This window comes from Ipomoea triloba, chromosome 11 (genome assembly GCF_003576645.1).
Source record: "Ipomoea triloba cultivar NCNSP0323 chromosome 11, ASM357664v1".
Classification (NCBI taxonomy): Eukaryota; Viridiplantae; Streptophyta; class Magnoliopsida; order Solanales; family Convolvulaceae; genus Ipomoea; species Ipomoea triloba.
In genome coordinates, this window is record NC_044926.1 from 25,084,413 (window position 1) to 25,101,281 (window position 16,869).

The 16,869-nt window shown below is 33.1% G+C and overlaps 1 protein-coding gene across 1 annotated transcript; it reads left to right on the plus strand.

Annotated features, from left to right (window-relative positions):
* The first annotated feature begins 12,410 nt into the window (after positions 1–12,410).
* On the plus strand, positions 12,411–15,428 carry LOC115996818. Its single transcript, XM_031236240.1, has 5 exons — positions 12,411–12,909; positions 13,022–13,408; positions 13,493–13,745; positions 14,484–14,606; positions 14,700–15,428. The coding sequence occupies exons 1-5, from the start codon at positions 12,685–12,687 to the stop codon at positions 14,825–14,827; spliced, it is 1,116 nt and encodes a 371-aa protein (XP_031092100.1). The 5' UTR covers positions 12,411–12,684; the 3' UTR covers positions 14,828–15,428.
* The last annotated feature ends 1,441 nt before the right edge of the window (positions 15,429–16,869 follow it).

Genomic DNA, 16,869 nt, shown 5'->3' on the forward strand with positions numbered 1-16,869 from the left:
TATGTGATTTTTATTAAAAGACCCGATCGAACTGAAACAAAAGTAGGCCAAATTCATAGCCTCCTTTTGGGGCCTAGACCCATTCCGACCCATACTTAGGTAGTGTGATTGGCGGAAAATTATACTGTGCACCACGGTGCACATAGCAATGTGCACCACGTACCTAAACGACGTCGTTTTGAGCATTGTAAACTAATCGTCCGTTTTTTTGGAAATCACGTTTCCCGTTTCGGCCGGTCTCTGTATTTATGTTAATATTCTGTGTATTCCAGGCAATCATTCTGTGTATTCTAGGCAACCGTTCTGTGTATTATAGCAACCGTTATGTGTATTCATGTTAGTAACACATGTTGTGATGTGTTTGTGCATTCGAATGTTTAGGAGGATGAGTTCTGTGTATTTTTGTGTAAATATTATGTGTATTCATGTTATTAACACAAGTTGTGATGTGTTTGTGCATTCGAATGTTAGGAGGATGAGTTCTGTGTATTTTGCGTCAATATTCTGTGTATTATGAGCAAACATTCTGTGTATTATGAGCAAACATTCTGTGTATTCTAGGCAAACGTTCTGTGTATTCTATATAATGATTATGTGTATTATAGATAATGAATTTCCTGGAGTCATTCGCGTCCACTAACATCTGTGTATTTTGTGTCAATATTCTGTGTATTCTGGGCAAACATTCTGTGTATTCTAGGCAAACGTTCTGTGTATTATAGATAATGATTATGTGTATCATAGATAATGAATTCCCTGAGTCATTCGCATCCGCGTCTACTAACACCGAAACGACGTCGTTTTACGTACGTGGTGCACATTGCTATGTGCACTGTGGTGCAGGGTATAACGATTGGTGATTGGCCTAACTCGTGAATAGTGCGGAGTGCCTATTAGGGGTTGTTATATTAGTTTTATATAGTTATTTTATTTTTAGTTAGTTTAGGTTAGGCTATATGAGAGAAGTTCTAATAAATATAAGTTTATGCTATTTTATTTCTTTTGACAGATTATTATCAAATTTTTTAAATTCTAATAATTTAGAAGGTGTCCCATATATGTAAAATTGGCAAAGTAAATTAATAGGTCTTTGAGTAAACTCTGTGTCATTAAATTCATAAGAGACTATTATTGATTCTCTTATTATTAAATCCGATCCACTACTTAGCATTCAAAGATTTTCAAAACCAGGCCAACTAAATGTATCAAAAATATAACATAATGTAAACACTTTACACTTGTGTAAACAAGATTTGAAGGAAGGCTGGAGATTTCGGCGGCCAACAACTAACGTAAGTAACTAAAGATCCGATCTGATCCGATCCCCAAGGCGAAGGATATGATTATGGGATTGAGACGAAAAATTAAAGTAGCTAAAGAAACAGTACAATAGTTACGTTGTTGCTTTACATCACAGCAAAGGAATCCCACTTGTTTCTGCTTTATGTATGTGTTATCGATCTTTGAGTTGAATGAGACTACTGTTGTATAGGAATAGGAATATAACAATACAAAATGCCCAACCCGCCTTTAGTTTTGAATCAAAAAAGCCACGCACTCCACTAGCTCATAAAATTTGTAGCAACTCTGATCTATTCTTTTCTTGACTCTGAAGATTTTTATGTCGATCTGCCCAGACATTGTTCAAATTTTAAGATTTGTTTCAAGTGGCATAGTGTTAGAGAAATTAGATTGATAATGTAAAAATAAAGAAGTTGTGTTATATTGTACGTAGTATATATAACCATTGTCATAAAAATTAAATGACGTAGGCTCACAACAGCGGTGTCGCCCCTTGAGGTTAACACAACAATTCTCGTCCCATGCACCCAAAACATCGTACTCAAAGTAATAAAGAGACAAGACAATTTTTGTTTGACATATGAACTAATATAGTTTTCCTTTAATTTAAAAATATAGTATATGCCAAGAAGCTAGATATAATTAAGTGACATACTATCATAATATATCCTGACCACTCACCAACTTATGGTAAATATTAAATCAAGAATAAATCTAGATCGAATATCTAAGAATCACAATTATATTATTTTCTTTGCCGCATTTTTTCCAATAACATTCAATTTTTGCTACGAATATTAAGAGTTTAGGTTTGAGTTAAACTTCTTTATCTCAAAAGTTTATAATTTAATATTGAGATAGATATAATTTGATGAAAGAAAGGATTTTTTATGTCCGACCTATAAGAAGGCATTAAAGTGGACATCTATCAACGCAAAACTCAAGGTGGTCTCAGCATTCTTAGGCTAACTTTGTTGAAATTTGCATACATAGTGCCATGTGACAGGTTTCATATGCGTAAGTTATTGAAGTATGTGTTATATTTTAAATAGTTTAAAGAATATATGAATGCAAAATAACATTTTATATTTGTTTTCGTGGGTGTATATGTCGTATGCCCGTATGGATACTTGAGTCAAAGGAGACAAGGCAAGCCAAGATTAGGTTAAAGCTAAGTTTTGCCAACATAATATATCATATCGAACCTAATTTAGAAGGGAGCTAAGATTGCATAGCTAGAATACAAGTTAGATCTAAAGTTTTTTTTTTTTTTTTTCTTTTTGTCAGACCACGACGTGTTATGAATGATTAATTTAAGAAGAGGAGGCCGATTCGAACTCATGACCTCTCTTAATTAAGGAATGAGATTACACGATCACGCTAACCAAGCTAGCTAAGTTAGATCCAAAGTTCAAACTATGCATGCTAAACATAAAAATTGTTCGTCCTTTTTTCTTTTTGTACTTTCTTTTTGTATATGATATCTCTAACATTGTAAGACTAATTTAGATTTCGCTATAATTTGCTCTTATAACCTTTTTCAACCTATATTTAGTAAATTTTCACTCATGCACACAAAGACATGGGATTATAGGCAATCATGTCTAACCTAGCTAGCTTGTATTTTCAAAACCAACATATACACTCTCTATACAAGAGCAACATTGACAATGACCAACCCTCCCTCTTTACCAAACTCTTAACAACCAACCACACATGGTCAAAGAATGATACTTATATACATAGAAGGAGTTACAAGCCAACTATATATCTAACTAAAATCACCCTTAATGGAAGGTACGTAACTTCTTTGCATGACTAGCCAACATTGCCCATAAGTTTAGCCTACACATACATCATGCTCTTAAAACTACCTAGCAACAATTGCTTGGACATGTGTCAGCGCCCTAAGTTGTTTTCCAAGGTCATAGGCTAATTTGGTCATCAACCACTACACACAAGCCAAAAACCTGTTAACCACCCATCTCAAATCAAAGGTTGCGCCCAATTTGCCCCTTGACCAAAACTAGGCCACCATTATATTGCACTAACACGTCTAAAACTCAACTCGTCACGTGTTGTGCCAAACGCAACAAAACCATGAGCTAGCCAAAATTCCACACATAAGTGACTTATTCACAAGTTTAGAGCAATTAAGACTCTGTGACATTACCATGAGTTTAGTCCATGACTGACACTGGAATTATACACCACTAGTTATACTTGTTAACCCAACCAATCACTACTTTAGTCCGTGTTGATGTAAGTCATCCTACCCTCACATCTTATGCCTAGAACTCATCTTTATGCCAAAAACCAACTAACATTTGTCAAACTATGACAATCATTAGAGTCATTGGACTTAGGGTTTGACATATGGGGAACTCCTAACACATATAGCTCTTTATTTTCACAACGAATGAAATCAATAATATTGGCCAATGCTTAGTGGTATAACAATTTAAAAATATTTTTAATAAGAAGTTGATGTATGAGAATTCGAGATCAATCTATATAAAGCAAGAAAAATAACATATAAATTATTAAATTCTTTAATTTCTTCTAGTATTTTTGAGAGGCAAACCACACTAACAAAACATTGTGCGACAGGTTTAACCAAGAGACCAGGGTATTAACAAGAATTAATCGTGTAACTTTCTAGTATAAAAATCATGTTCAACCTACCTAGTCACTAAATAATGTTCTGTATCTCTATTATTCACTCACTTTTCAAACAATTTCTTGCCAAAATTACACCTTTTTTTTTCAAGTGAAGTTAAAAGTTAGACTTAATTATTATAATGTCACTTAGTGTATTTTTGTTTGTGCTTGTGATATAAGAGATCAAATTAACGAGATAGATACTACGATGTGTTGTACACAATTTAAACCCTCCATGTGGATATTTCTGCAATCGTAACATTATTTATTTATTTACAAAAGAAGCGCCGTCGGACGCCGGCAATGTCGGCATATGATAGCCGCGATTAAAGAACCATTCATATCCTCACTCTAATATCCTTTCCTCACTTTATACGCAATGAAATTAACATATACTTCCATATTCAAGCCCTTTATTTTTTGTGTATTATCATTGAAGGTTTTTTTTTTTTTTTTATAAACTCAAACGTACAAATTAATTTACGAGAAAGTCTGCCATTACTATTTGAATAATCAAATATATATTCTGATCATCCATCTTGTAATTTTAGTCGACAAAGGAGTATAAAGAAAAAAACTAGTTTAATTTATTCATAACTGATCGGCTCAAATTAAGAATGTCATAAATGCAATTTTTATTACAATGCAATATCTGTTCATTCATAACTACTTTCTCAACCTATTGAAGCAGACTCCACTGAGGTTCAAACCCACCACCTCCCGTATAAAGAAAAGGGTTTGATGCCACTAGACCACAAGTTTCTTGGCAAACCTTGTAGGGAATGAAACACAAACCTTGTTGAACTTTTTAATACTAAATAATGTTATCAATTAATAATATGGTTTTTAAAACTTTGTGACTTTAATAAAGTTTCTCTTCAATTAACTAAGAAATAAATCTCTAATTTCGCTCTTTTTAGTCGTTTTCTAATTTAAAAATTCAAAATTTTAAAATTTGTATGATTTGTATCATGTATTATATTGAATTGCTATTGCATCACTGTATGTATAAATGTGAAATGAGTGGGCAATAATGTTACTATGATTAGTATATTTTTTAATACCTAACATTCATATTACACTTTAATTAATTTTAAAATTGATAATTACTAGAAAGAATTAGGAGTTTTTGGTTTGAAGTTAATGGATTGGCAAGTGAGATTTGAATGCTGGGTTGTAAATTGGGATGGGTGAGACAAGAATAAAACACAAACGTTGTTATGGTAGGACAACTAATCATTAATCTCAATCAAATGAGTCAAATTGTAGGGAGATGAGGTGGTCAGCCTAGTAGACTAGTAGTGTAAAAGCAAAGCAATTAGAATTAAAAGAGAAAAGGCGCATGCTAGCTGTTTGGATAATTTCAATCTAATTTAATCATGCATTCTCACTAATCATTATTAATCATTTAAAAAAAATACACACAGCTTACCAGTTCAAACAAAGAAAGTCAATAGACAATTTTCACCAACACTTAAATTTGAAAAATTATGAATACTAAGTCAACTATTCAACCAATTTAACTGTGAAGCACTTTGTGCTTAATTGGGGGCTCTCATTGATGAAAGTTCACAAGATTGGACTCCGATGGTGGGGTATTGTTGTAATAGATAGAGAAAGTATAGAAGCATAATATATAACTTATTATATTAATTAATTAACGTTGATATTGATTCAAAAATAATTCTCCCTAAAATATAGCAAGCCATTTTTCTTAATAAGACTCACTACTATTTTTTTTAAAACAAAAGGACCAAATTAAAATAATAATTCAGTTTGAATCTTAATCAGTTGCTTACCAACTTTTTCTTAGACGGCTTTAATAATTTGTTTACATTAATTAATATTACTTGGTATTAAATTATAATCATGTTAGCATGTGGTGCATTGTCAAGTTGATTTCTTGAAAATGAAATTATCTGCCGACCCATTATTGGTGGTATTATTATTATTATTATTATTATTAAATTATTTATATAAGTAGATTGCAGTGTTCCACAGTCATGTATGATGCACCGCCGGCGCTTCTCAATTGATATATACAACCAAATATAATAATAATAAATTACATATTATTAAGTACTCAATTTACTAAATCAAAATAATATTTAATTCCAAGGTAAAAATACTGTATATTGTGGTTATATTATTTTGTAAACACAATAAATATTTAATATTAAACAACTTATATATTTGGTATTATGTACATGCATTATCTATTTAAATATTTGTATAGGTGGTGTTGGGATAGTATATTCTGATCTGTACAGTGCACAACTGCAATTGGGTTTCAGACTCGGCAAGAAGTTCAGTGGAAATATAATTCTTTTTCTTTTTTTTTTTTGAAAACAGGGGAAATATAATTCAATTGCTCATAATGTACTCCGTAAGATTTAAGTAGGAAGAAGATACCATATGATTTCTTTCCACTTAATCAGAAGTTTCTAGGTTTGAAAATGTAGTTACTTTTGTTGGTTTCACTGTCACAAGATAGTGGATGGTAGATCAACACAACTGTAAAACAGTCTAAAGAGAGAGAATGAGAAAATAGATTGACAGAATTACTTTCGAAGATGTGGATTCTGAATCCCTTTTAATATGTCTAAGGAGTATTTACACAAGATTTACCTGCCTTGGAAAAGAAAATAAAGAGTTGTCAAGTTTTGATCTTAAAAAAGTTTCATAAATTGCCGGATTTCTTTCATAATATAGACAAGGGAAATCTCGTCCAAAACCTAGTGAAAATCTCTATAAAATCTTCTCTAACTGCCTCTGGGTCCGCCACCCAGTCGGTTGCCCAATCCTAACGGCCTACTGAAAGATGAGCGGCTGGGCCTAAACCCGACGCCCCGTCAAGGAACCTGGCTATCGGGTCCCACCAATCTTCTGGGTAGAGTGATTAAGCTACAAGCACTGAGTGTTGGGACATACTCCTGACTGGGCACTCTATTCCGGGGTATCGATTAACTTTAAAAAATTTTACTTTGGGTCAAGCTTTGTCTATGTCACTTAGACAGTTAGACTAACCATTTCAAAGTCCAAACCAAAAAAGTCAATAGACAACTCTCATTGCGAGTCGAATTTGAAACCTTATAATTAACCTTATAGACTCCCTACACCGCGACTCAACAAGATAGTGAAAAAGTCAAACACACTAGATAAAACTCTCACATTGTGACTATCAAGACTTGATGAGATATCTTTACTCACAAATAATAATACCACTAACGCGCAAAGATTTGAGATTGATATGCACGTTACACACAAGAGTATGGATGGATGGACTAGATGTACATGCAAAGCACAAGCAAATTGGTCCAGTGAATGGGGACAGGTAGGTGCTGGCAATACCACCACCCTCCGTGACCAATGACATTCACCTTACCACGTTGTCTTTGCCTATATTTTCCACAACCTTCCACCTCTTTTTTGCTTTCTTGTTTACCATTTTCAATGATTCTCCTTACATACATTCTATTCCTTTTTTGGCCTTTCAATAATCCAATTCACATTCATTTTATTTTCCCAGTATCTGTATTTTATTCTATTTGTAAATCATATATAGTTTCATTATTAATTTAAATTTTTAATTAAGACAAAAATATGTCATTGAATTTAATATTAAAGGCAAAATATAAAATAACCAGTTTAGTTGAAGTAAATAGTCGTGCACTCTCTCCCTTTAAGAGAGGTCGGGAATTCGATAAAAAAGGAAAAAAAAACACGGTATTTTTAGTTTTGATGGTAGGAGAGATAGTGGAGAGGATTTGTGGTGGATCGACATCTAATCTACCAAAAGATTGATTTGGTATTTTTCCATTTGCATATGCATCTCATTGGAGTGTGAGTTCAATCCTATTCAATTTATTAACGATGGATTGGATGGGGATCCAATGACGGATTCTAAATTTTTAAAAAAATAAATAAAATTATAATATAGAAATTCCACTATTCAAACATTATTGTTTTTTAAAACATCAGACTATATAAAAACAACTAAATATCTAATTATTTTATTTAAAAAAAATACAAATATTGAATTTAACAAGCCAAACAAATTAATAAGTAAATCTTCATTATACACACACATGTCGTTTTGATAGCGAACCTGGATATAGCAAATTTTGAAAAGTGAAATCCGCATTCATTTCACTAGTAGCATATTTTTACCAAGCCGATCCGATCACATTCCATAAACTAGTACGTGATGGATGTGGATGAATTATATTAGAGCTAATTTGATAAATTAGACTCCATCTGGTGGATCTATAAACATCCATTAGTTGATAGTATGATTGAGTTTAATGCACTTTACGTTGAACCATAATTATTTTGTTAATTATGTAAATAAATTGTTAACTTATCCTTGTAATTAAAAAAAATGTTTGTTATTGTATTATTTCATTATTGTGTGAAAATATGTATATAAGACTGCCATGTGAGTGGAAATACAGAGTATCATTTTAAACATAGCCATCATCAATTTAAGTTGAGTTAAAATAAATTTCATAACTTTAATTTTTTTATGTATTCAAAACAGATAATGATATCTTAAAACTTTATAGAAACAATTATCTAAAAAAAAACAAAACAAAAACTCTACAGAAACATTTGTCTCAATGTATATTTGAATTAATATAAATATATTTTTTCCATTTTAAAATTGCGAAATATGTTACTAAAAATTGCACTAGATACAAATCATGGTGCAAAATTAAGAGGTGATTTTATATTTTATAAGAAAAATGTCAAATAAGTAATCGAATTTTACTTAAAAAGTAAATTAGACAACTTTTTAAAGCTACAATTAAATACATTAACATTTTATTTTTGTGCAATGAAATTCAAAAAATCAGTTAGTGACCTGTGATAACAGGTCACTAGGATTTTGACTACACTTTGAAACTATTTCTGACCACAAATCAACTGGCACCGATCGCCAATCACCATAGAAGAATAGAGAAGGCGACTAGAACTTGGTCGCGTTCTCGGATTCTTCTATGGTGACCGGCGATTGGCGCTGGCCGACGATCAATTTATGGTCGGAGATAGTGTCGGAGGGTTGCCGAAATCCTAGTAACCGACTATTACAGGTCACTAACCGATAATAGTGACATAATACGATAGTTACAAGTAAAAAAATAACTTGATAATTGTTGAGACATAATACAATAGCTACAAGTACAGAAACTATCAACTGCAGATATAAAATGTATCAACTACAAATACACAATCTAAATGCTATTTTTAAATCAGAGTCTATAATGCAAAATAGACCATAATCTAAAGTGTGATTTACCTATATTTAACTATTTCCCCCATTTTATATTATAATGTTAAATTACATTGAAAACAAAACAAAAGTATAAAGTGATTTTGGGAAATATCTTAACCTAGAAATTACTAAAGCTGGGAAAGTGTGGGGTGTCAGTGAGATTAGGAAGCCAGAAGAGAGGGAAGCAGGCGAGTGTCCCCATCTTAACTGGCGACAACTAACAACTTAAAACTCCCTCTCAACACCGATGTCTTACTACCACACCGACGTTTTAACTTGCGACTTTCAGTTTCCATTTCAGAGAATTATAATTTAATTTTTTGGTAAACCTAATACCATCCATCTACTCTAGTCTCTACTCTACCAATATACATTTCAAACTTACTACAATAGATAAGATAAACACACGAACATGCTTCGTTATTCTTGAGATTACATTTTACTGGATACGAATATGATTAGTCTTGATGTATGTCAATTTATGATCAGACAAAAAAATAAATAAATCTGATAGTGTCAATCTAACACAATCTAAGAAGAGTTAATTGGCTGGTAATTCGGCACGTGCAGTAAATCAGAGACCAATATGCACTTACTTAAAATACGTCACCATTCAATTAACACAATCATTTTTATCACCTCATGATTTGCATGTATGATTCAATGATTCTAGTCTCGATTCAAGAATTCATTGATCGTCTTTATAATATGTGTTTTGTTTTTAATTTACTTTTTAGTTTATGATATAAGAGATGGGGAAAAATATGCTATTCAAAATAATTACAAAAAATGTGATCACGTCATCAATTCAACGCAATCAATCTTTACAAAGAGTTGAAGAGACAAATGTCAATTGGCGAGTAATTTGGCATGTAGATCGAGACCAGTGTGCACTTAAAATACGTCATGATTCAGTTATTATCGTAACTATTTTATCACCTCATGATGTACATGTCTGATTCAATGATTCCAGTCTCTTTTCAAGAACTCATTGATTGCCTTTATAATATACAATAGAGTTTTGTTTTTAATTTATGATGATATAAGAGATGCGATAAATATGTCATCAATTCAATACAATCAACCTTTAAGAAGAGCCAAAGGGACAAATGCCGCCAATTGGTCGATAATTTGGCACATGGAGACTAATATATGTTAACATATGTCACCATTCAATTAACACAAATATTTTATTACCTCGTAACGTACATGTATGATTCAACGATTCCAGACTCTTTTCACAAACTCATTAATTGCTTTAACAATACACAAGTGAGTGTTTGATTTCTTTGAAAAATTAATTTTCGTCATCCTTAAATTAATTATAGTAAAAAGAAATAGTACAGGAAAATTATTCAATTCCCCTGTGATATTAATCTAGTAAATGAGAAGTTTTACATAAGATTTACTTTTCGTAGTAATGTGAGTGTTCGATTTGTACGTAGAAATGTGCAATTTAATGTTGAGTTTTATAAAACTAGATTGATTTGATTTATTTCATCATTAATGTAAGAACGATTCTTAGAGTTCAGTATATAATTTGTGAAAACCAAAACCTTCGTTATCAACAATACAAAGGATAAAATTGTGGTAAATTAGATAGTATATATATGCACAAATTATTGTTGGCCATTGTGCACCGTGTTTAGTGGATTATAGACATGACACGTGAAGTGAAATATTCACAAATGAGAGTATATATAATTTTGTTTGAAAAATGTTTTACTCAGTGTAACGCTTTTGTTATAGAAATTGGTAGAATTACAAGATATATTTTAATTGATTGACAAATTCCTAAATATTTACATGCAAGAGTGCACCACAGTTGAATTCAAATAAAGAAAAGTAAAACTGTAAATAATTTAATATGATCACCATAAATTATCATAATTGTTAAATTTAATCATATTAACTAATACAAGACTACAATAAATAAGACAATTAAAACTAGAGAAGATGAATTTAAATATGATGTATGTCATTTGACCAATTTTTTTTTTTTTTTGAAAAAAATCAACCTAATATTTGAGAACAAATAACATCTTTCTCGTAAAAATATTTCACATAATTAGAATTCAATCCACTCTCATCAAGTATCATCATATATTTTTGATACACGTATTGAGCAAATTATATTAACAACAATTATATTTTAAAGAATTTATAAGGTTTCTTACCTAATATATTTGATAAAGTAAGAGCATTTTCAGGAGTTTATTTTTTTAGATGGATTTTTTCCGTGCCAAGTATGATAAATAGTGAAGAGAGAGAGAAAAAAAAGAGAAAAAATATTTAGACAAATAACAAAAAAAAAAGAAAAAAGAAGTCACATTTACGTGCCCAGCTTACGCATGCATGACAATGCACCTATGCACAGTTGGTGTGACAACTTTTCATTTTTCCCTGCAATGGACTCAATAAAACTTGATTTTGCTAGAGGTAATTTTTTTTATTTTTTATCATTTCACATCTTGCATTCACCTAAGTATAAAAATCTACAAAAACTTTTTAAAAATTTCCAACGAAATTGCTCTTACGTGCCCCGTTGGCGCATGCATTGTTGGGCACGACAATGCACTCATGCACTGCTGGAGCAACAACTTTTCCTTTGTTCCCTATAATGGACTCCACAAAAAACTTAATTTAACGGAGGAAAAAACATTCTTTATTCTTTCACATCTTGTATTCTCCTTATGCATAACAATCTACAAAAACTTTCAAAAAATTCGGATAGAATTTCTCTAATACTGAGTAATTTTCTCCATCCCACTTTTCTTTTTAATTTATTTTCAAAATAATGTTTTTTTTTTGTGTAAACAGCAAATACTAATAATTTATTTGGTTTTAAATTTTGTTTACCACTTTTAAAAGGAAAATTTGAAGAAAAAAAAAAGAGTAATACTCCGTATTACTTTTTATTTATTTATTTAAAAAAGTATGTTAATTATTTTGCGAGTGATGTAACCTAATGATCTTATCAAGTATTCCTCACACGTAAAGATTTTTATTATTTTTTTTTTGTTTTTGCTTTTATAGATATTTAATTTAATTATGAAAGTTTTTGCGGTATTTGTACGACACAGGTCAACCATAACATTAAACTTCCTCTTAACCGCCGTCTAGGGTTTCCAGTGGCGCCTCCATTTGCATTCCATTAGATATATATATATATATACATACAACGCCATTCCCGCCTCACTCTCTCTTCTTCCCATCGAAGCAAAACCCATTTTTCATCTTTTCATTTCGTTTGGGCCCTCTGCTTTCCAGACCCACCGGAGAGCGCAATCAAAGGGGGACTGTCACAAGTGGTAGCCATCATTATACCTTAAAGAACCAGCAACCCTTCTTCTCCTTTGCTTTTTTAAAGCTCTTTAAATCTCCCCCGAGATAGATATCTTGAGCGTATCACAGAAAACTACTGCGCTTGTGTTTTTTGGTTTTTCATGGCGACTATGGCGGTGGATTTGGATTTGGATGACGGTGAGTTTTGGCTTCCGCCGCAGTTTCTTGCTGATGATGACCTTAAGAAGGGTGGGTTTCCGAGTTCGCCCGTTGAGTCGGTGAACGAGACGGAGAGTGATGAGGATGAGTTTATTTCTGGGTTAACCAGGAAAATGGCGCACTCTACTCTGGAAGATGACTCTGCTTTTGAATATAATTTCGGCAAGGTAATATTTGTTGAGCATATATAATATATAAACATAAATGTGCAATCCAACTATCAGCTCTTCATGCTTCAATTATATTCTCTTATGGGTGTGATTTGGGTGGGATTTTCAGGCGTGGCGTTTGTCTGGTTCGCCGCAATCAACGCTGTGCGGGGTTCTAGGTGGTGGGTTGGGGGGTAACCAGATTTCGAGCCGTGGGAGTACAAACTGTTCTTCCCGTGCTTCCTCTCCTCCGCTGCCGGCGGAGCAGCCCGGAAAGGCCGACGGGGGAGCGTGGGATCTGCTTTTTGCTGCCGCCGGCGATGTTGCAAGAATGAAGATGATGGAGGAATCTGCTAGGCTTTACTCGAACCAAAATGGAATCTGGGCTCCTCCTAGAAATGTTAGCCCAGTCGGCGTTCCTACTCCCAAAACCTCCCAGCCCCAGAATCTAGGCTTGATGAACTCAAATCAACTCCCTCAGCACTCAAATTATCAAGAATTACACATGGCATCTCAAGTAAAGCACCTGAATTTTTTCAAAAATTTATTCATTTGTAAAGCTTTCATTGACTAATGTTCCTATAATTCTTTTTGGTTACAGTTTCAGAGGATGAAGCAACACGAGATGGGGATGCAGAGGGTGGGTTTGATTCCATCTCTGAACAGTAACCACCCACAGCCTAATATGTCTGCTTGGCCTACCCTCCAACAGTCTCTACAGCAGCCTTGCCGTGGCTCAGGCATGAGAGCCGTGTTCATTGGAAATCCAGGTGGTGCTAAAAGGGAGTGTGCCGGAACCGGAGTTTTCCTCCCCAGAACAGTGGGAACCCCGGCCGAGCCCCGCAAGAAGCCAGGTCGGTCAACCGTGTCCATACCAATTTACGTGTTAATTTTTGTTTTGTTGTCCGAATTTTTGAAAAGTAGTGTTTCTCAACTGTTTGTTTGGTGTTGATAATGGAGACTTTGGTTGACTTTTGGACTGTAGTTAGTGTGAGACTCGTTTACCTTTTCTGCTGTTCACATGGAGACTGGTTCAGAGCTGAGCTGTGGTTTAGAAATTAGAATCAGTAGTTTAATATTAATATTATCTGACCTGATAGATACAGAGTATATGTTCCGATTTGTAGTCATGAGGGAAACCAACTTGCAGCCTGCACAAGTAAATTTTGTCTTGTTTGACCTACAAGGAAGTAAGTAAACCAGTTTAAGTGGTGCATAGCTGATTGGCTCAAACGTATCAAACCAAGAATGTGAATATACCACTCTTTGGAGTCAAACTTTTGAGTGATGAAAAAAACCCATATTTAATCTTGAGGATAAATCCTATATTGTTTGATCTAGTGACAATAAGAACTTAAATCAGTCTAGTTGCTTATTGCTTATTGGCTCAAACTAATCAAACCATGAAAGTCAATAGGCTGATCGATTGGGAGTTGAACTTGTAACCTGACTAACTTCGGTTGTGGTTGTTTCTTCTGATTTGTATTTCTTAACTTGCATTGAAGTGATTTGAATATACCAAGAATAGAATACAAATCGATTTAGTAAGGCTAAATTTGTAGTTGCTAATATTTGGTATGATAACAATGCAGTGTGCTCCACAGTTTTGCTGCCCGAGAAGGTTGTCCATGCCCTCAACTTGAATTTCGAAGCTCAGGGCCATCAGCCTCAGCTTCTCCAACCCAGATACACTGGCAGATACACTCATCATCATGGTATATACTTTGTTTCTGGTACATTTTCAAACTCATTTTTCTCGTTTACCCTAGAGTCATGAACTTATTTCGTTTATCTTTAATATGTTCTAGATGGTGCTGGCTTGAAGAACCAACGGAATAACGGGCGGGTGCAGGCACAACAGAGGCGCAATCTGAGGCCATCGCCAGCGTGCTCTGTCAGCCAAGAGCTGCGGTTACCTCAGGAATGGACCTACTGACAACCAAAGCCCCAAGCCATCTATTAGCAGTAGCGCATATGTTTGTTTCTTTCAGGAAAGAGGTGACGAGTGATTTTGAAGATATATAAATAGTATTTGCAAAAAATAAAGCTTGAATGAAGGATAGTGGGGGAAAAGAAGAAAAACAAAACAAGAATAGGATGGATAAATTATGAGTAGACTTGGTAATGGTAGTTTAAGGTTAGGAAAATAGGAAGAAATGGATAGTTTTTGGTTTTGGTTGTTGTGAGGTTAGATGAAAAAAGAATAAAAGCAATGCAACACAACACACAGCTTTCTTGGATGGTGGGTCCAATGAAGCGGTGGATTTGCAGTTTTCAATCTGCTCAGCACAGCAAGAATGGATGAGTGGATGTGTAATGGGAGATCTGCAAGTTGAAAGAAGATCTTTTTTTGCTTGCAATCTCCATAGTTTTGGTCATTTTACATACAACAGCAATACTAGAATGTATGATGGGTTTGTATTAATATTAATATTAATATTAATTTTATTATATTAATGTATTTTGACCCATCCATCCTAAACATGGGGGGTTTGAATGAATAAGAAAGATAGATGATGATGATGTCTATTTGTTCAGATTTTGGCATCTTTGCAAGCGATGTGCTTTACTTTTGATCTGTCAAAATTGTTGATTTTTGTGGGCAAAAGGAGGCGTGGCATGTGAGTGAGTGGTGCATAATTGTTGTCTGTCTGTCTGTCACGTGCTTTGATGCTTCAAAGTTGACCATTTCTGTGAGAGTAGAGTAGAGTTGAGCTGTTGCTTGGTAACTAACTGCTTTCGTGTTGTTTAGTTTGACAAGTACACGTTATCCCATCTATATCCTTAATTAGGTGTGTTTTGCTTTACATGAAAGTAATATAATATTCCGAGGTAGAGTTGAGGTTGTGTTCACTGCTCTGCTGTCAACCGCGTCCCCTCCCTCATCTCCTCCTTTTCTCACGCTAAAATGCTAAAACAAAATAAACCAATAAGCTTCAAATGTATCATTAAATTAAATTGTATATCAAAGTGTAATTAGACCATTTAACTAAAAGAATTTATCTAAAATGACCTGTTGATTTGGTAATAGATGACGTGACGGTTACTAGATTAAAAATTATTTTTAAAATAAAAACAATAAATTAAAAAAGAAAAAGAAAAGCAAAAATCAATGGGTCAACTATTTATTATTCTTAACATACTCATTGATTATTCTTAAATACCTTTGTACTCCGTTAACTATTTATTATTCTTAACATACTCATTAATTTTAATAAATGTTTTAAATTCGAACCCTATCATAATCAAAATTGGCATAATTGCTGAACATATACTATGGATATGTCATAGTGTATTAAAAATAAAATATAAAATTTAACATAAACTTTGTCCAATTAATTAGCCAGATTATATACATTTCATTCAAAGTTAAGCATCAAAGATTACAAATAAGAAACCGTGAAAATCATTTTCTTGCATTTTTAAAAAACAAATTTATGTTCAATTTTTTTTAGTTTAATTAATCTTCTTTTGATTATTTAGAATAAGACTCAATATTTTAATTATAAAAATAAAACAAGAGGTATTATAAAAATATAATAAATATTAATATTTTATTTAATATTTCCACATGAAACATGTAGGAGAAAAACTACCACTGCAAAATATTAACAGATTCTTGCAAGATCAAGAGTTCATAGTACAACTAAAATTCCAGTTAGAGCATCCTTAATAGTGAGGGCTTTTTGCAATTTTTGAGGAATTTTTGTAAGTGTGATTATGAAAGAGAAAATGAAAAGAGAGTAAAAAATAACAAATATGATTAACAAAAATTAAATTAAATAAATATTTGTCAGTACACGCGCTCGTTGGGCACAATGGTGGCGGCCACGCACGCGTGGCGCGACTACCATTGGACTCCGTGCTTTTAACATTATTCTTCCAATAACCTCTTCTTGCGGTTGAACCCAATCCCCTCTCTCTCTCTCTCTCTCTCTCTCTCTCTCTCTCTCTCTCTCTCTCTCTCTCTCTCTCTCT